Below are 22,827 nucleotides of genomic sequence, written 5' to 3' on the forward strand. Positions count from 1 at the left end.
TAAGATGCCATCTCACCCCAATTAGAATGGCAATGATCAAGAATACAAGCAACAACAGGTGTTGGCGAGGATGTGGGGAGAAAGGTACACTCATACATTGCTGGTGGGGCTGCAAATTAGTGTAGCCACTCTGGAAAGCAGTGTGGAGATTCCTTCGAAAACTTTAAATGGAACCACCATTTGACCCAGCTATCCCACTCCTTGGTCTATACCCAAAGGACTTAAAATCAGCATACTAAAGAGATACAGCCACATCAATGTTCATAGCTGCTCAATTCACAATAGCCAGACTGTGGAACCAACCTAGATGTCCTTCAATTGATGAATGGATAAAGAAACTGTCGTATATATATACAATGGAATATTACTCAGGCATAAAGAATGATAAAATAATGGCATTTGCAGGCAAATGGATGAAATTGGAGAATATCATGCTAAGTGAGATAAGCCAATCTCAAAAAGCCAAAGGACAAATGATATCGCTAATAAGTGGATGATGACACATAATGGGGGGAGGGAAGTGTTAGTGTTAGGGTTAGAGTTAGGGTTAGGGAGGGGGCAAGTATGGAGGAAGGAAGGACTGTATAGAGGGAAAAGAGGGGTGGGAGGGGTGGGGGAAGGGAAAAAATAACAGAATGAATCAAACAACATTACTCTATGTAAATTTATGATTACACAAATGGTATGCCTTTACGCCATGTACAAACAGAGAAACAACATGTATCCCCTTTGTTTACAATAAAAAAAGAAAAAAAAAGAAACTTAAAAAAAAAAAAAACCTTCACACAAGGCAGTAAGTTGGGGAGATTTCTATAGCACTGGAGATTAGAAAAAATGGAGCAAGGGAAAAAAGATAACAGTGTTGCAGGGATGCCAGTTACCAGCAGTACACTGCGGTGCATAAGTGGAGGATAATAACTTTGGCTTAACACTCAAAACAGTGGAAATGAAGAGAAAAAGAATAAACATATCATCAAATAAGAATTCATACCAATGGGTGTGAATAAGAATGATAATAACTGCAATACAGTGATGTTGATTTTCTATCCCATTTTCCTCACAATACACAGTTTCATCCTAGAAATTTATGGTGAAAATTTCTTTGTGGTATTACCTCAGGAAAGAAGAGTTGTCCAGTAAAGTTAGCAAAATTGAATTCTAAATTTTGTCCAATAATTTTCCAGTCAACAGTAACATTTCCTCGACCAGGAGGTGTTCTTATCACAAGAAATTGCAACATTTCTCCTGCAAATGAAATGTCCTCATTAGTAAGTGCTTAATGGAAAAATGAGCATTCACATTTGAACTCAACAAAACCCAAATCTCAAGCATGCAACTACTGCAGCAACTTTTCCAAGAACATTACAAAGCTGATCTGTTCGAATTCTCTAGAAGCTTTATACATGCTTTTTGCTTATTAACGCTGGGATCCCACTTCTAAAATACTTTCATCAGGTAGAACTTCAAGAAATTTAGTATGTAAAAATTACAAGAGCACATGCTAAAATGGGAAACACAAACTAGTATCCACTTCAAAACATGCACCAGAACATGAATGTTCTGTAAGTCAAAGAAAATAATGAAGTCCTCATGGTCAAAACTATAACACAAGTAAATTCTTTCTTCACTTCTCAAAAGGAAACAAATTCCTTACACCGGTATGCAATGTGATTTTGCACAATGCATGCATAAAAATGCTTGCAAATACCTGAAAATCACATTTCTTTAAGATTTTAACTTACATATACCATCAATGATTTTGTTTTATAAAAAGAAATACAAAGGAAAGGTGTCAAATCTGTATATCAATGTCTGTAACTTCATCAAAGTCACAGTCATTTTGATAACTGAGTATTTTAGATACTTCCCATTCCTGGTTTTTATCTCTATGTATTATTATATAAAACTTGAGAAAATCAGAAGAACTTTTTTTTCAAAGTGCTAGAAGTGAGAAGAAAGTTGCTAGGAATTAAGCTGATGACTATGTGACTTGCTGAAAAATACTCAATTCACTCGTTTTATATGATGATAAATACAGGTTAATGTATTCTAATGAAAAATAAAGAATACTGTTACAAAAAGATAAACAGAACAATGCTTAAAAGGTTTAAAAGAACACATCCTTATACAAATTTTGTAGCACAGACATAAATTGAAATTCACAAATACTCATTTAAAAGTCACTTTTACTTAGTTATCCAAATAGGTTTGATGTATATAAGTCAAGTCTTCCAACATTTTTTTGAACAAGGGGAGTAGGGATATATAGAGATACAACAATAAAATATAAATACCTTTTTCTAATATTTTATCAAACTACTACAGTTTATATTTCTGAAGATAATAAAAGTGAATACATATTTTAATAGAAATTTCTCAATTAAAATATCATTGATTCATTAATTTAGAAACTCATGTTAATTACTAAAAAAAACTAAAATTTTCATATTAAATTTTAACACAAATTTAATGTAAGGAATTATTTAGGGAGAGTAGAGAATACATAGAAAAAGGTAAAAGCATCACAAAAATTTTTTAATTCATTTTAAGTATTTCAGTAGAAACATTAGTACTCTAAATATTGACTTTTCCTTTTTCTTTTTTCCTTAGCACACAGGAACTACAAGTGAAGAATCAAATTTTCTAAAGGTTTAGGTATAACAGAAAAAAATTGTACAATCAGCCATAATTGCCAGCATATCATTTAAATTTTTTACATTTGTATGACTCATTTGAACAAAATATACACACCACTATCAAACTCTGGATCTTCTCTATTGCAAAGCACACAAACTTCTTATTAGAGCAAGTTTGTGTTGAAAAATAGTTTGTTACTGAAAAGCATATGAAAATCCTTCAAGTTAAAATGTTTCAACTGCAGTGTTGCCTGGTGATACAAACAAAAAGTTTTCTGAAGTCATGGTTTTCAAATATTTAGGAATCTCAAATCTGGTAGAAGTTCAAAAATAAAATTATGATAGTTTGATTAAATGCAAAAAGTGCAAAGAAAATACAAATCAAGAAAAAATGTAGGTCAATAAATATCCATGTTGAAGGAGTGTTTAATAAAAAATTGTGCCTGAAATTTATATATAAAGATTTGGAAATCAACATTCCATTCTGATGTTAAAACAAAAGTGAAATGTTGAAGGAAGAAAAAAAGTCTTCCCACGAACTTGCTACATGGAAAAATACTCAACGTCTAACACTACTTAATAAATTTCACTTCTAAAAATTTAACAAGTTGCCATAAAAGTAACTTCCAAGAAAACATTCCAAGAAACAAAATTTGAAGCATGGTACACATGGTGCGCGCGCGCACACACACACACACACACACACACACACCTAGATAAATGAAAGGTAAGCAAGTATTTCTTAAACACACAATCTTATAAGCCTATTAAAAATTCATCATGTCAACAATAAGAAGAGTATAAAAATTTTTCCAAGCAATTAAGAGAGATTCCCTGAAGCCAGGTCTATTTAAAATACCTCTGGGGGAAAAGTACTGGCTATACCACAGGAGGACACTTTCTAGCAACAAGGAGTTAACCAACAGTCATAGGAAAAAGAAAAACTCAGAAACAAGTGCTTAGTCTTCGAAACCTAAGACAAAGGACAGGAGGAAAATCCTGACGATCATATATGTTCAAGTTATCCCATAACAAACGTTTTACTAGGTGGTCCACTGCCTCCTGGTTTTTGCCAAGGATGAAAGCCTGAGGAGCACCCTCAGCTACCAGTCTGACCACATTACTTGAAAATCATCTTGATATGTCATTCACACAGTCCACCCAGAGTGGGCACCATATTTCAACCTTCAGGCTGAAGCGCTATCAAATAGTGTCTAGACCTAGCCTTATGCAGATAAAGAATACAAATTAAAAATGCATTTTAATAACCCCGAGTGTTTTATCCACTTATTCCCAAAACCAGGATTCTTTTTATAAAGATAAATAGCAACTATACAGAAAAATAGCTTAGTCAATAAATGTATACATGATAAATATACATACATACATATGTATACACACACACACACACACACACACATATCACCCAAATTCATTGCCTCTACAATGAAAACGGGTTAAATATTACAGGAACGAATAATTTGAACCAGACTGTCAATAGGAACATGGTTTAAAAAAACTAATATCTAATATAACACTCCTATATTGGTATTGTTAAAAAGAATTACATGTCTTATTCAAATCTTTATGTAAAAAAGCTTCATGCTGTCTCCAAAAAGGAAAAATTTTAAATCCATTGAACATGACATGATGATTATGATGCTGCTGAGCTGGGTGAGTGAAATATCTTACATAGGTTTATAAAGAGTACATTTATGCACCATTTGCAATCACAGTAAAATCCATTGTCCCATATTTCTAAATTCTGTCCGTTACATTTGAAAAGAGTAATATTTACCATTGCACATCTCTCCAATTGCTTTAGGACAAAACATAGAAATAGGATTCCTCAGAATTCAATACATCATTACACACTAAAGCAATTCCTTCCCATAAATCACAAATGGAATTCTAGAGCCCAAAGTCCAGCATCAGCCACATTTTAAATCTAATCACAGAAATGAAGCTCCAACACTAGCCAGAAGCAATGTTAACATTGTCGAGGGCCCACACAGCACAATTTTTTTTAGTCTATTTGTTTAGCAGTTATCTTTGAATTATCACCATGAAGTTTTCATTAGTTCACTTCAGTAAACTTGTCTTAATACACATTTCTTTATGAAGTTTTTGTTGTAATATTATAGAGAATACATACAAAACATACTGAATTCTTAAGTTCATTATGATTTTGAAAAAATAAAATTAATTTAGGCTCTAGAAAATGGCTTAGAAAAAAGGGATAAAAAGTAAATAAAAAATAGAAATCACTCTTCATTTTTATTTGAAATATAAAATATCTAAGGAGTGCTCATGCAAACAATAAAAACAATTCAGTGTTTTCTTTCCTATACCGAACACATATTCATAGACTGGTATGCTGATGCAAATTTTTAACCAATAACCCACTTGGACTATTTATCTTAATTAAAATCCCTTTTCTTCTTTGCATCTCCTGCAGATACATATTCAGGTGTTGAAAACTGAAGATACCAGAATATGGTTTTCAAGGTGAAGTTCATCCAGCCCAAAGAGACTACAGGTGCTACTATCTGCAATTTTTCTAAGATGCTTTGGTACCCAGCAGGAGAGTTTTGGTTTCTTCAGAAACCATGCATTACCATCATCACCAGACAGAGAATGCATGTTCACAACACTATTTACCTTACAGTTAAAATCCCCTTAAGGTGATGCTGGAAATTCATACTTTTGTAGTCTTTAAAAACAAAATTCCATCATATCACAGCAAAGCACATGCCTAGTCTAGCTCTAAACTCCTTCTTAAATCTAATCTAATCCTCCTGGCCTCTAGCCTTATTTGTAGCCTCCATACCATCAACACTTAAATTCTCTACTTATATAATATTTTCCTCCCCCAAATTTCTCCAACAAATCAAAAGCAAATTCAAGATACTGCTCTTTAATTTTTCTCCAATGTTGCTCCTTTCCTTGTTCCCATGGCCAACAAGCAGTGCTTCTCAAAACTGTATGCCATGAAAAGGCTAGGGTTGTAGCTCAGTGGTAGAGCACTTGCCTAGCATGTGTGAGGTACTGGGTTTGATTCTCAGCACCACATATAAATAAATAAAGAACCATGGACAACTAAAAAAATTTTTTAAAAATATTTATGCCATGAAAGACAAAGGCTTATTTTCTTCTGTTTGCCTTAATCCATTATAGAATGACATTCTTGTAAAATACAATAAATTGAATGACTATGTAAGTTAAATAGCAAAAGAACACATGGACTACAAGCCCAGAGAAAATGCTTTTGGATATCATGGCAAAGTGTAAAAGTTAATAATCTTATCTGATCATAGACCATTAGCACTCTGTGAATGGAAACAGGCCTGAGAACCCAGCTTTAGAGTTGCTGTTATTGTTGTTGTTGCTGTAGATGGAAAAAATACCTTTATTTGATTTATTTTTATGTGGTGCTGAGAATCGAACCCAGTGCCTCACATTCTACCACTGAGCCACAACCGCGACCCGAGGACCCTTCTTTGAGGAGCACTCCTCACAGGCCACTACATCCTTTAGTTTATCCTTAGATATCCTCTTTCTATTCCCAATTCTCCTTTACAATCCATCCACATCTGCTACTATTTTCTCTAGCCCATTTGAAAATTTAATCTTGCTTGTTGGTCACATTAGTATGAGACCCACTGACTAATTACTTCCTTCTTCTGGTAACTAATGAACATTTCTCCCTAGTTTCTTCTGACCCCTTTCTCCTCTCAGTTCTTACCTTTCCCAGTATCTTAGCCTGGTGTTCTACATGGTCCCATCTTTGATAACTTGTTTTTCTATTATGTTCCCAGAGATTGTATTTTCCTGATTTCAACTATCATCTCTGAAAATCCAACTTCTATCTCTAACCTGAGAGAGAATTAGAGTTTCTGACTAAATTCTTTCTTTCACATGGACATTATTACTCAAATTCATTACTCTTTCACCTCAAATCACTTCACATATTTATAAAAATTTCTGGATTGTCAGGTTCTGCAGCAAATAAATTCAAACAGAATGAGGTCTTTCCTCACAATGTGCCCTGTAAGTGTGGGCTTTGGATTCCAACACAGTTGGATTTAAAGTTCCACATCTCATCTCCAATTCAATTTACTTAAGTAAAAATCTCATGTATTCTATTATACCCAGTTCATAGGACTGCTGCTAAAATTAAGTGAAGTAACTGAAGTGGAGCAACTGTCACACAGAAAATACCTTATAAATGTTCTTCTTGTCATTAATATTAACTATCCCAGCAGTGACATTTCATTTATATTATTTTATAAATAATTTTTTGTCTTTAGATTGGGTTATGGCAATTTGTTAGTCACTCTTAATCATTATTACTATGACAACATGCAATTCTAAACCATTAATAAAAGAGTGTCAGAAAATGGCTCAAACATTTACATAAGTAAGTTCAATAAACTTTCAAACGGGAAGTATATACTAAGGAGACAGTAAACAGTGAAATATATTCAGATTCCAGCACAGTCACAAATTAGTTACTTGATTTTGTCAAGTCACTTGGTCTCTTTCAGTTTTGTTTTCTCATCTGTGCAATCCATATACATGATCTATATCATTCACATTTCTTAACTCTTTAAAATTATTTTTTAACTCCAAATACAAACAATGTGGTGAAACAATCTGTAAATTTTTTTTAAATCTCCAAAATAGGCTTATTCAAAGACAAAAACAAAACAGTTGTAATATCTAAAACAAAAAAATTAGCCTATATATATTTATGATATGAAATAAAAAATAAGGATTCAAGAAAATTATAGTGTTTCAAGGCAAAATATAAATATTACATAAGATTTTTCAGTTTGGCACTCTTTATAAAACATACGAAAACAATATAAAATCAAGGTTAAAATGTTCACTGATTTTAATCTAGTACTTGTTTTTAACAGTGAGCCAATATTTCACTGTTTAATAGCAATGGCTACTAAAAAGTATATATTACATTTGCCAAGAACTGTGCTAAGCACTTTACATTTATTAGCTCATTTAATTCTATGAAATAAATAATATTTTATCATTTAACAGATGAGAAAGCTGAGCATCTCAGGGTTGACTACTAAAATCACACCAAAAGAGAGTGGCAAGCTGGAACACAGAATCATTCTGCAAGCCTCCTACATCTAGTTAAGCAGTTCACTAAGCCCTTTCCCAAATATGTCCCAATCAGATGAAAACACACAGTTCAACAAAATAATTAAAAGAAAAAAATAACAATCTTTAAAAGACTAGGCAAAAAATGACATTCATAGAAAAGAAAATGAATGCGCTCAAAAAAAATAACCCACCTTCATGGCCTATGACAGATCTGGAAGCTGTCTGAAAGCTAACAATTCCTGCCACATTGTCATTGGCCAAAATATTCACTCTAACAGTGTCGGAGCTGGGCAAAATTCTACTTCCTCCTTCAGTGTACACCAAACTGACTATGATGCTTTCATCGTCCTCTGGATCAGAATCATCCAGAATGGTTAAAATGGCTGTCTTTTTGGTTTCACCTATAAAAAATTTCATGGAATTAAAAACCACAGTAACAAAATCATGAACACAGAAAACTCAGAAAGGCCCAAAATAATTTCTATCTTACAAAATGAAGTAAAAAATAACATGAGTTAATTATAATAGCTCAGTATTTGGGGCAATCTTAGCAGCATTAAAATCAAATTTTCTTTGTTCATCTATATATTTTTTACATATAAAACACTGTAAACTTTCATTAATGTGTAGAGGAACATTTTAAGTTACTAAAAAGTTAAAGGGTAGAATTATTTCAAAGAATCACAGCTTTATTTCCAATGACCTAAGTCAAGAGGAAGCTTTTTTTTTTTTTTTCGTGGTGCTGGAGATTGAACCCAGGGCCTTGTGCATGCAAGGCAAGCACTTTGCCAACTGAGCTGCATTCCCAGCCTGAGAGTAAGCTTTAAAAGCATTTTCTGTCTAAGAATTGTTCCCTTAAAGACAATGGGGTCTCACTCTCATTCTGACATTATTGTGCAAAAAATTTTTAAAAAAATTTTTTTGTAGTTGTAGATGGACAACATGCCTTTATTTGTTTATGTTTTTATGTGTTGCTGAGGATCGAATCCAGTGCCTCACACATGCTAGGCAAGTGTTTTGCCACTGGGCTACAGCCCCAGTCCCTATTATGGAAAAATTTTAACCAGGTATTCAACCCATCACTCCCTGAAAAACCAGGAACACATAGGGAACTGTGGTCAACATGGCAGGATGAGGTCAGGGCAGGAAAGGGATGACAAATTCCAAGGAAAAGAACCAGCATGAATAAGATAAGCCTTTGGGCAACCAGACAACACCAAGAACCAACTTCCAGGATGTAGGGCACTGTAGGAAATAGGCAGAAAATGAATTCAAAAGGAGGCAAGATGGCCAGTGGGGCCAAACAATCTACTTTGCAATTTGATCTAGAATGTAGTCGTAGATAGGGCACCAGTGAGCACCTGGAAGCAAATACTGCTTCTGTGGTTCAGCCTGTGGAATCCAAATCTACTTCCTCCCGACTCTGGAAAGAGGATGAAAGAGGGTGAAAAAGAAAAGACAGGAAACAGGAGAAAGCAAATTAAATGCATAGTTTCTCCCTCCTGATCTTGATGCATTCCCATCAATACAGCAATGTCCAGATCGCCTCAAGACAGTACATGTTATCTAATATTAATCTAGGTTAAATATAAAATACAGTCCATTTTATGTGGTGCAAAAATTACAATTGAAGGAAATAATAATTTGTATAATGATATTACTGCGTATAATAACTTTCTTTGTAGTTATCAGAGTCACCAGAAAATCTAACTTTAAATTTTTATCACCACTCTGTCCTCATTACATTATCATTATTCCCTTTTTGAAACAGGGAAAAATGTTATCAATTACCAAACTATCCCCTTCCATCAATCATATCATATTCCACTATTCCCCAAGTCATTTCTTAAGGAATAAACATTATAAAAATGTTTTCCACTCTTTTAAAAGCACATTCTAAAACACAGTGCTTATTAGATGCTTCAAAAAGTTTACCTTTTCAAAGGATGCCTGTACCATGACCCCTAACTAGTTTAATAAAAAACATGCTTGGATTAAAAAGTTAAACAACAGATATAATGAACTGAACCTAGATATGGAACTATGAATTAAGATTTATTTCCTTCACTTCATTGTATATTGTGAGAGTCTTATGAATATTACTTCTTCAATCAGGAAAACTCCATATTAAAAAATTTTTATGGAATCTATAATTGCCCAATCAGGATTTAAACAATGATTTCAATAAAAATTTTCCCACATCCAATTAAACTATTTTAAACATATGAACTTTTCTAATCTTAGATATCAGATGATTCAACTAGTCCTAAAAAGAATTAGTGAATATGACCCTACTTTTACTTTGTTGACCATATATATAATTACACTATATATAAATTTTTGTGATCCCACCCAAGTCTAAGGACAGTATTATAGATTAATCTACACTAAGTTTAATTTAATATGAATGCAGTCAACAAATTTTATACTATTTTACTTTTAAATTCTTTCCATTGAAGATTTATCCTGACTTGTCTAGTGTATTTGAAAATGCCCATAAGTTTGCCTAGGTAGTATCACTTACCCACACGTTGGTTTTAAGTACATAGCATTCTTGTAATTTTTCTTACAAAATAAAATTAGCCTTATAGTTGCATCTAAAGGCACTACTATCATGCATAAAGGGATAAAATTCATATATTACCTGAAAATCTTTTCAATAAATTAAAAAGATACATATAGGGTCATATCTGCCTATATATGTCACATCAATCATTAATAAGCCAATTAATTCCTATTTTTGCCAAAACCATACTACGCTTCTATAAATTAGCAAGAATAAACACACAGTAATACACATATAAGCAAGAACTGTTATGAACATTATCATAAAAATTGACTCTGATGACTTTACCAGGGAAAATTGAAATCCATTTAGAACCATGACTCACCTTCAGCAAAAGTCAGAATATCTCCAGCACCTATAAAATCTAAACCTTCAGTAGCTGTTCCACCAACAACACGCCATTCAACAGTCACCTGACCTAAGCTGCCTCCTGTCCTGTGGATCACCAACTCCACCAAGGTCTGAGGCTGCTCCTGAACTTCGACAAACAAGCCGTCTTCTGAGGTATTGGGACTAATACTGTAGATCACAAACACTCCAAAGGCATCACCATTTAGTGCTATGATAACTGTAGAAGTATTTGGCTGTCCTATGGTTGGCTGATTTTTAAAAGTGGCTGTGATGTTCATGAGATGAACTTCAAGGAGAGAAATTAGGAAACTCTCGTCCATCTCTGGAAAATCATCAGGAAGAATAGAAACTGTGAGATTCGCAAATTCATCACCTTCCAGCATTATGGCCCACTGCCTTGTCACAGGCTCATAGTCACTACCAGCCACAGCTTGACCACTAAAAAGAGAGGCTACTCTGGTCATGTTTTTCCTGTAGGTCCAGAAATCTGAATTGTTGACAATTGGGTTGATCCAGGATGTCATCCAAAAACATTGGGGACCCTCTGAAGCACTGAAAAATGAAAACGCTGAGCAAGCATGTTCTTTGAGGCACAGAGTGGCACAGGTGTACTGGGGTTCCCCCACTGCAGAGACATTCACCCAAGTTCTCCAAAGTGGGTCAGGCACCCCTTGAATTGGAGATTCATAGTAGGACAGTAAATCTTCACCTTCCTCAACCGCAAGAGTCACTACATCAATGTCGGAAGTACTGTAGAACAACAACAGCTGCCCAAAGTGCCCTCCGCTAAAAGGTGGAGGGACAATTAAAACAGGTTAAGTATTCAAAGTAATCTGCAAATTGCACAGAGTGGTTTTCCTTTTTTTTTTTTTTTTTTTAAATGTTTAAACTAATAGTACAAACACTACATGCTTCTTAATTACATGTCTATCAACATTTTGTTTCCTTATGTAGCCAACCTTTGCTAGTTTTCAAATAATGATTTTTAAATGATGCTTATTTTTAATTGAGTTATGAAAATATCTTGCAAGATATGCAAATGGTATTAATTTCAGAATTTCCAAAGGGAATTACAAGGTGAGTTTTCATTACTAGAATTTACAGAAGATAACAAGTCATAGTACATTTGGAGGAAATGTATTGACTTGCTGCAAGGTCCCTCAATCCTACATTTTCTGTTTCTAAAGAAGCACAGTGAAAACTGTACTGTTTCGAAAAAGAAATGCAGGAAAAAACAAAATCTGAAAATCAAGCCCTTCAAACAACATCTGAGTGTTCTTTAAAGTTGTGTTTAAGTTCTACTTTAAATAGACCATAGATTAAAGTAATAAATTTATGGGATTAGAAATCATAAAGGTGTATAATCTATTTTCATTTCACTAATGATAGGTGTAAGTATGATGGGTCTTTTCATTAATAGGCATAATTCAACCAATACATTAACTAACCTATAAAATAAGTTACAATATGGAAAAAGCACCAAATCTAAATTATTTAATTATAGAAGGATCCTTCCCCACCACCCACGATTCCCATCACTCCCACAGATTCCAGCAACCACCTCGTATACCTTCGCCTGACAGTGATGTTAGCACAGGAACTTCTTTCCAGAGGCTCTTGAACACGATAAACTGACTGAACAAAGGCTACTGTGCCATATGGATTATCATTGGCAGGAATAATAATATTTGCCACTCGATCTAACCCAATTGTACCTCCATCAGAGGCATCAGTTAGTTGCACCTGGATAACCTAAAAATAGAGTGAAAACTTCCTTAACAGCATCCCAGTTCTGAAATTAGAGAAAGAATGATGCAGGTAAAAATCAGCAAACATATCCATACAAGTAGAAGAATAAAATGGAATGAAGTATAAATGAACTCAAAGAAACTCCTTAATTACATTTGCAAACCCAGCATGGAATAGAATAATTCATTATCAACTTAATAAAAGAGCATGATTATACATAATACAGGTTGTTTCAATTCCTTAATATTCAGTTTTATAATCATATGAATCAATTTTAAGATACCTATTTATGTTTATCATTTCAATAATATGACTTATGTCCTACACCTTTTTTATTAAGGGAAGATAATACATATACATTTTAGTGCAAAGTCAAATCTATTATGCTTTATTTTCCATGTTATCTTAAATGGAAAGTCTGACAAATCTTAAAAGAAAAAAAAAAAAACATCATATTGTATTGCAACCTTTAGAAAGAAGGAAAAAGAAATGTTTTATATATATTAATGAATAATATTTTAGAAGTGAATTATGATTTGCATTCAAGAGAAATTTTATGGACTCCTTTTAAATTTAATACTATTAAAGAATAAATGCTAATATAATTTCATGAGGTCTAAGCTTTAGTAATTCTTGAATTTCATAAATTAAAATTATTTTCAGATAATATGTTAGTGATGGATGAATCAACTTTCCCACTGACACTCTAATTTTAGTTGCCACATTGCTTCTTCATCATGAAAAATATGTTACAGGAAAATTACCTAGCATATTTGTTATATAGTAAACTCTCAATAATAGTTGAAGAATAAATAAAGAATGGAAATTGATATTAGCTTGTACCCAAGCCAAAGGGGACCATGAATACAAACTAATGAAACAAATGGAGAAAAAGTTAACATAGTTTTATATTTTTTAATTATTTAACACAAATGTTGAAAAATACAATGTAATTACACAAAAAAAGACTTATACTAATAAAATGGCATGTATACACAATCTATTTCTAGAATATTCCTGCTCTTATTATTTGTAAAGATCATTTTTACACTATCATACTTTGGACTTTCTTGCAGAAATAATTTATCTGACATTCTCTCTAAAATGTCATAGCCAGAGTCATCTGTTCTAGTCACTATAAGACAAGGCACAATTTACAGTGTCATTCTATACTAGCCATTCCTCTCACCTCTTCAATCTCCGGAACGTCGTCAGCCAGGACCTCTAACAACAAGGTTTGAATGGTTTCCCCAGGGGCAAAGGTCACATTACCTGAGACAACTCGCAGGTCGCCAGTAGCAAGCTGTCCATTAATGGTGGCAACCCACTCAACAGTAACATTGCCGAGTGTCCCAGAATTTCGAATTATTGGCAGGTTTACCTTCACTGAGTTAAACTCAGGTTCCTCTACAATAAATTTAGTAATCTGAAAACCTGGAGGGCAGAAAGATACAAAGTATACTGAGTCAACACAGAACTAACAAGCACCCTTCTACAGTGGATTCTTTCTCTCCCTAAGCAACCTAAGTAGCTACGCCCCACAAAAAGCAGAATAACATGCTGTGATACAACTTCAGGCCTGCCAAAGTTTCCAACTATTTTTTTTTTCATTGTGCTAAAAGCAGAAATCATAAACTCAGATGTTCACAGGGGTTAGGTATGTACCAGTCATGAGTGAAAAAATCCAGTGGGAGCTGTGGTTGACTACACTCACAGCCAGTCCAGTCCCCAGGGGTATTCCTATTTGCTCCTATGACTGATACTAGGCTGGAAAGGGGGACTCAATGTTTCCAGACTTTCCTACTTATCAAGAAAGCCCAGAAAGTCAGATCTGAGTGCAATTTCTACAAATTAATTTTTTAAAGAATTATCTAAAACTAACAAAAGGCATCTAGGAGCCAAATCCGAACAAAAAGCTAAGAGTTTGTGATTTCTGTCTTAAGGGACGTTAAGGGGTGATTTACTTCCTTTTTAAAAAATAGCCACTAGCCATGCCAGTTGGTCTACATAGGGGTCCTATATATCACTAATATAGGTTAAAAAAGAAAAAAAAATCAATTCTGAGTCTCTACAGAAAAGAAAAGGCCATTATACTTGAATTATATAAACAAGTAAAAGATGCAAACAAGCCAATTACCAAATAATCCATAGGGATCATCAGAAGCCTCAATAATAATGATGGCCTCTGTCAAAGCCCCTAGTTTCGCTCCTCCTGTTGTTTCATTCAGCAACTGCACGAGGAAAGATTCTTCCAATTCAGGGTAGATGTCATTGATGATGTATATTGGCACAGCTTTACTGGTTTCCCCTTCTAGCAAGACCACATCTGATGAAGCTATACTGTAATCTTCACCTGCAAGAACAAAAAGCAAAATGTTAGCACTTATTTAGAATATGATAAACATTCCACACACTAGGGAAATGATATTTACACCAAACTTCATGGATATACTTGAGGAAGCTTTTTTTTTTTTTTATATTAACTATATTTATTCTAAACAGGGAGATTTTTGTCTAAAACTAATAAAAGTTGGATTTGATAATATCATAAGATAATGGAAAAGATTTCCTAAGGGTGTTCAGCCTCATCCCTTCATTTTCAGGAAGATGCTTCTTACATTCTTAGGTACAGATAGATTCTCTCTCTCATTTTCCCTCTCTACTCCCCTCACTCCTTCCTTCTCTCTCTATAGAGTGAGTGGCTCCTTATCTACAAGAAAATGTACAATACTTTCAGAACAAAGAAAAGAGCTAAACTCAAACCTCACTAGGAAGATAAATTATACTATTGCAGAGATGGCATGTTAACATTCTCAGTGTACAGTTGGAAATGACAAACTTTCCTACAAAGCTGGATAAAAAGCTGCTGCTGAGTACTATTCAGAGTGGCAGGAGCACTAGATAGGGAAAGGAGGGAGGTTCCCTTTGGAATCTACAGACTAACTCCTCAAACACTGACTAACTCCCCCCACCTGTCAATCGATGAGGCTATCAAGAGACAGTCAGGTATTCCTAGGGCTGTGCATACTCAAATGTGCACAAATGAGGTAAGCCTGGCTTGTTTATTTTTGTTGTTGTTGTTGTTGTTGTTTTGTTGGTTTTTTTTTTTTTTTTTTTTTTTTTGGTAGATAAACAGAATGCCTTCATTTTATTTATTTATTTTTATGTGGTGCCAAAGATTGAAACCAGTGCCTTACACATGCTAGGCAAGTGATGTGCCACTTATCTACAGCCCTGGCCTTGGCTAGTTGTCTTTTCTGGTAAGAATCACATCCAGATAATTTTAAATCAGGCATGAATCCCCCTCATTCATACTACTATTCCTTTAAATCAACACTAGAATTCTAACTGCACTGCTATTAGGCAAATTCTCCCTTCAACTGCTGGATCTCCACTACCTAAGAAGGCAGTCTCCTAATGTTGTGCATTTGGCAGTCAAATCATTCTGTTTATACATAAAATAGTCAGTGCTGACCATTGTCTCTTCCATAGTCTTCATAAATAAATAAACAAGCAAGAAAAAGGCAGGTGTCCAGAGACAAGGTTATTGCAAAGAACCAAAATGAATGGCTCCTCATTTTTTCCTGCATTCCTCAGTAGTGATTAATGAAACTCTTTCAAAAAATAAAAAAATAAATACAGAGAAAGTCAATGACATTCTTAGTTTACTTTACTTTGGCTTGTGTATATTTTAGCCATCATAACTTTTGAATTTTTATACAATATTACCATGGTTTTTCACAAATTCTACCAATTTGAAGTCATAGATATATAAAAGCTTTAAATTAGTGTCTAAACAGATGGAAAAATATTGATGCTTTCTAGTTGATTTTTCTAATTATGTACTTAAGTGGCTTTGTTAATCAGGACACATGACCCTCTAAAACACTTTGCTGCTTCTTAGATATCTTTTCTTACCAGCAACTGCAGTTATTGGCACAGCTTTAAACTTCACAGAAACATCTGCAAATGCTCCTCCTGTTCTAGTCACATTGATAAGGGGTCCAACATGATTCTCTGCCACTCGAACCACTGGGGCTGAGAGCTGAAGGGTTCCAAATGCATCATCATTGGCAAGGATAATTAGATGGGCTACGGTTTCTACCTTAGGCCCCAGGCGTGGAGAATTAGGAACTAAAACAGAAGAAAAGTTAATATATCAAAATTCTAAAATCTGGTTAAAAGTCATCAAGAAGCATCAGCAAGATTCCATCAGTCAAATGACTCTCTCTGCTATTGATATTTCAAAGGATTTAAATATGTTTATGCACCAACATTAAACTAGACATTGGAAATAAAAAAAATAAAGTAAATAGAAAATCCCTGCTCTCTTCCATCTTACGTTCTAGGGAGTTTTATTTCTTTTATTGTAAAAGTTTAGCAAAGGAATGAATGATTATCTTACAGGAATATGTTTAAAAGTATTGAAAATTTCTTAAAAGGGGTGAAATTATTCAAATATAATTAGTCAATAATTTACATAATATTACAAGTCATAATGAGCCTACAGAATTATATGCTTCTAATAAGTTTGCCACCATGCCATTAAAGAAAATCAGCATTCCAGTTACAAAATTAGGTAGGAAAGTCATTTCCTTGTAAGTTCCTTGAGCTCAAAGACCAGCTGCAGACTCTCATCACCCAAATGCACTACAGAACACCTCGACTTACTCCTCCCATCTAACTGTATTTGGATACCTATGATCCAACCTCCCCCTCTCTCCCCTCCTTACTAACTTTCCTAGTTTCTACTAATCACTCTAGAAATCTACACCCTTCTTTGAGAGCAATGTGTTTAACTTCTACATATGAGAAGAACATGCAGTATTTGTCTTTCTGTGCCTGGCTTATTTCACTTACGATAAAGTTCCCTAATTCCGTCCATTTTGCCACAAATAGTAGGATTTCATTCTCTCTGAGAGTCAAGTAATATCTCCTGTGTATCTATACCATATTTTCTTATCCATTCATCTACTGAGACAGATAAAGACAGACATATATTGTTCAGCAGAGAGGAATTCACAAAGAATTTGAGAAACTCATGTAAGTTCTTCTACTAGTACTTGTCAGATACAATACAAAGGCATACAAAATAGCTTGCCTCACTTCCTGCTTCCTATTTATGATTCCCACCACACCAGCTATCAGACCTTTGGCTCTCCACCACGGGGCACCTGCCCTGTACCGAAACCCAGGTGCTGATAGTTGCTCCTCCTACATTGTGCTACTTCTCCATGGAAGTTGATTATTACATTCAGAATAGAGCAGTAAAGATCCTACCAGGTCCTATACCCATATGTCTATTAAAATTTGAATCACTAGGTTTTCAAAATGGCTGAAGAGAAGAGGTTGCTTTCCGGGCTATTCTGTGGCATGAAATCAATAAAGCAGACAATTTCTTAGCAAACATTTTTGAAGCCAGCTATTTTTTATGGATCAGTTTTTTGAGGTCTAGGAGTTTAATTGGTATATTTTAGTTTTGTTTTATATTCTTTTATTTTTAATTGTTAAAATTTTCACTTTACATAAATATATATATATATATATATATATATATATATATTTCCCTTACCTGACCTGTTTTGCTTGATTCTTTCTTTCACTAATAGTCTAACTCTATTGTTCTCTCTTTCGCTTTTCCTTTAATTATTTACATCTATCTTCTTTCCTCCTTCCTAATAACCATCACATCCTGTATCACTTCTTTTCTCTCTGTGTACACCATTTGAAATTGTAAACCTTTGACAAACTTGCTGTTTTTATTGTAGACAATAACTGATCACATCATTTCTGCTTATTGTGAAAATTAACATTCTAGATGTCATAGTAGGAACTATTTGGTTTAATGTTATATATTGTGTGCATTGGTTCTTGTTATTATTTGTCTCCCCCTAAACAGTGAGGTACTGGAAATCTTCAGGGACATCATAAGTTCACAGGGTAGAAACTCTACTGCCTTAGATTCATTCTGCTGGGTGGGTAGACACACAAAAACCATGGAACAAATGCCCCCAAACAAATCAAGATACTCCAATAACAAAATCCTTTGACACCACAGTGGAAGAAATGTCAGGAAAGGAGTTCAGAACATACATAGTTAAAGTGACCTGCAAAGTAACGGACCTTATAAGGAGTGAAATGATAGAAGATACAGGAAATGAAAGACCACTTCAATAAATAGATAAAGATTCTGAAAAAAAAGAGCAGAAATCTTCAAAATGAAGGAATTAATTAAAAATTAAAAATTAAATTGAAAGCACCATCAATAGAGTAGATCACTTCGAAGACAGTTTCAGGCAATGCAGACAAAATATATAATCTTGAAAACAAAGTTGACCATGGAGAAAAGATAAGAAGAGATCATGAACAGAAATTTCAAGAAATATGGGATAACCTGAAAAGATCAAATTTAAGATTTATTGGGTTAGATAAAGGCTCAGAGATACAAACAAAAAGAATGCACAATCTTTTCAATGAAATAATATCAGAAAATTTCCCAAACCTAAAGAATCAAATGTAAAATCAAATACAAGAGGCTTACAGGACCCCAAATATACAAAATTACAACAGACCCACACCAAGGTGCATTATTATAAAAATGCCTAACATACATAAAGAAAGATAAGGACAGACTTTTAAGGTTGTCAGATACAAATGACAGGTAGCATTTAGCAGGAAACCAATCTAGAACTAAGTTGTTGTTTTCAACCCAGACCCTCAAAACTAGAAGGTCTTGGAATAATATATACCAAGCTCTGAAAGAAAATGGATGCCATCAAGAATACTATACCCAGCAAAATGAACCTTCAGAATTGATGATGAAAAAAAAATTTTCCCCGATAAACAAAAGTTAAAAGAATTCACAACTAGAAAGACTGCACTATAGAACATATAAGGTAGTGCATGAAGAAGAAATGAAAATTAAAAGTGAAAACCAACAAAGGGAGGAACTACACTAAAAGAACAGTGAATCAATGGAGAAACAAATTCAAATTAAAAACAGAAATAAATCAAAATGACAGGGAATAACTATCATATCTCAGTAACATTGAATGTAAATGACCTAAACCCATCGATCAAAGGACACACACTGGCAGACTGAACTAAAAAACAAGACCCAACAACATGATGTCTCCAAGAGACTCACCTCACAGGCAAAGATATCCACAGACTTAAGGTAAAAATATGGAGGAAAAAAAACATATCATTCACATAGATCTTGTAAACAAACAGGGGTTTCTATCCTCATATCAGACAAAGTGAACCTCAAGCCAAAGTTAATCACATGGGATAAAGAAGGATATTTCATACTGCTTAAAGGAATCATACATCAACAAGACATGACAATCATAAATATTTATGCCCTAAACAATGGAGCATCTATGTACATCAAACAAACCCTTCTCAATTTCAATAATCAAATAGAACAACATAGAAATTGAAGATGCCATCAAACACCTACCAAGAAAGACTTTTAAAGACCTCTCTCATAATGGATATATTCTCCAAACAAAAACTAAATAAAGAAGTTCTAGAACTAAAGAATACAATTAATAATTTAGACTTAACAGACATATATAGAATATTTCATCCATTGATGATTGAATACACTTTTTTCTCAGCAGCACATGAATCTCCTCTAAAATAGACCATATCTTAGGCCACAAGGCAATTCTTAGCAAATACAAAAAATTAGAAACAATACCTTGCATCCTATCAGATCATAATGGAATGAAATTAGAAATCAATGATAAAATAAAAAACAGAAGCTACTCTAACACCTGGAGACTGAGTAATACACTACTGAATGATAACTGGAGAGACTAAGAAATCAGGGATGAAATTTAAAAAGTACTTAGAAGTAAATGAGAATAGCAATACAATATATCAAAATCTCTGGGACGCTATGAAGTCAGTGCTAAGAGAAGAGTTCACTGCATTGAACTCATTCATTAAAAGAATAGAAAGTCAACAAATAAATAACCTAACACTACATCTCAAAGCCCTATAAAAAGAAAAAGTCAACACCAAAAGCAGTAGAAGACAGGAAATAATTAAAAACATCTGAAATTAATAAAACTGAAACAAAAGAAATAATCCAAAGCATTGACAGAAAAAAAGTTGGTTATGGCCAGGCACACTGGTACTTGTCTGTAATCCCAGCAGCTTGGGAGACTGAGGCAGGATGATCATGAGTTCAAAGCCAGCTTCAGCAAAAGGGAGGCACTAAGCAACTCAGTGAGACCCTGTCTCTAAATAATAGGGCTGGGGATGTGGTTCAGTGGTAGAGTGCCCCTGAATTAAATCCCCAGTCTCCCCCCAAAAAGTCAACTCTTTCAAAAAAAAAAAAAAACCAATAAAATTGGAGTAACCTTAGCCAAGCTAATGAAGAGAAAGAGAGAAAACTCAAACTATTAAAATTCATGATGAAAAAACTCAAACTATTAAAATTCATGATGAAAAAGGAAGCATCACAATGTACACTACAGAAATACAGATGATAATCAGAATCTATTTTGAAAATTTATACTCCAATAAAATAGAAAATCTTGAAGACATTGACAAATTTCTAGAGATATATAACCTACCCAAATTGAATCAGGTGGACAAAGAAAATTTAAACAGATCAATTTCAAGCAAAGAAATTAAAGACTTCATCAAAAGCCTGCCAAGAAAGAAATGCCCAGTACCAGACAGATTCTCTGCTAAGTTCTACCAGACCTTTAAAGAACAAATAACACCAATAAATCGTCCTCAAATTATTTCATGAAATAGAAAAGGAGGGAATCCTTCCAAACTCATTCTATGAAGCTAGTATCACCCTGATAACAAAACCAGAAAAAGACACATCAAGGAAAGAAAATTTCAAACCAATATCCCTGGTGAACATAAATGCAAAAATTCTTAATAAATTTTTGGTAAATACTGGTAAATTGCATTCAAAAGATAGTGCACCACAATCAACTGGGGTTCATCCCAGGGATGCAAGGTTGGTTCAACATACAGAAATCAATAAATGCAATTTATCACATCAATAGACTTAAAAATAAGAATCACATGATTGTCTCAATAGATGCAAAAAAAAAGCATGTGACAAAATACAGCATCCATTCATATTCAAAGCACTAGAAAAACTACGAGGACCACATCTCAACATTGTAGAAGTTATATATGCCAAACCCAAGGCCAATGTCATTCTAAATGGAGAAAAATTGAAAGCATTCCTTCTAAAAATTGGAACAAGAAAGGGATACCATCTTTCACCACTTCTATTCAATGTAGTCCTGGAAACTCTAGCCAGAGCAATTAGACAGAAGAAAGAAATTAAAGGAAAATGAATAGGAAAAGAAGAACTCGAACTATCATTATTTGCTGATGACATGATTCTATATTTAGAAGACTCAAAAAACTCCACCAGGAAACTTCTAGAACTCATAAATGAATTCAGCAAAGTAGCAGGATATAAAATTAACACCCACAAATCAATTGTGTTCCTATACATCAGTGATGGATGAACAGAAAGAGAAATTGGGAACACGATCTAATTCACAATAGCCTCATAGAAAATAAAATATTTGGGAATCAATCTCACAAAAGAGGTGAAAGACCTCTACAATGAAAACTATAGAACACTAAAGAAAGAAATTAAAGAACTTAGAAGATGGAAAGATCTCCCATGTTCTTGGATAGGCAGAATTAATATTGTCAAAATGGCCATAGTACCAAAAACGCTATACAGATTTAATGTAATTCCTATTAAGGTTCCGATGACATTCTTCAGAGAAATTGGAAAAGCAGTAATGAAATTCATTTGGAAAAATAAGAGACCCAGAATAGACACAGAAATCCTCAGCAAGAAAAGTGAAGAAGGAGGCATCACAAACAAGACCTTACATTATACTACAGAGCTATAGTAACAAAAAGGGCATGGTATTGGCACCAAAACAGACATGAAGACCAATGGTAAAGAACAGAAGACACAGAGACAAACCCACATAAATACAGCTCTCACACTAGACAAAGGCGCCATAAACATAAATTGGAGAAAAGTAGCCTCTTTAACAAATGGTTCTGGGAAAACTGGAAATCCATATGTAATAAAAGAAAATTAGACCCCTATCTCTCACCCTGCACAAAACTGAACTCCAAATAGATCAAGGACCTGGACATTAGACCAGAGACCCTGTGCCTACTAGAAAGAAAAAGTAGGCCCAAATCTCTATCATGTTGACTTAGGAAATGATTTCCTCAACAAAACTCTGAAAGCACAAGAAGTAAAATCAAGAATCAATAAATGGAATGGATTCAAACTAAAAAGCTTGTTTTCAGCAAAGGAAACAAGAACATGAACAGAGAGCCTACAGAATGGGAGAAAATCTTTGCCACCAGCGACTCAGA

General features: G+C 34.0%; 1 protein-coding gene across 1 annotated transcript in view; it reads right to left on the bottom strand.

The window, feature by feature from the left end:
- The window catches only part of ADGRV1 (adhesion G protein-coupled receptor V1), a gene marked incomplete at its 5' end in the record, with an annotated part of 585,014 nt that overhangs the window by 484,038 nt on the left and 78,149 nt on the right, over positions 1–22,827 (bottom strand). The window contains 7 exon segments of the mRNA XM_079143469.1: positions 1,115–1,245; positions 7,955–8,164; positions 10,655–11,466; positions 12,251–12,432; positions 13,619–13,863; positions 14,567–14,782; positions 16,348–16,563. Of these exon segments, the coding sequence (XP_078999595.1) occupies positions 1,115–1,245; positions 7,955–8,164; positions 10,655–11,466; positions 12,251–12,432; positions 13,619–13,863; positions 14,567–14,782; positions 16,348–16,563 (2,012 nt within the window).

Source organism: Sciurus vulgaris (assembly GCF_902686455.1).
Source record: "Sciurus vulgaris genome assembly, chromosome: 6".
NCBI classification, from domain to species: Eukaryota; Metazoa; Chordata; class Mammalia; order Rodentia; family Sciuridae; genus Sciurus; species Sciurus vulgaris.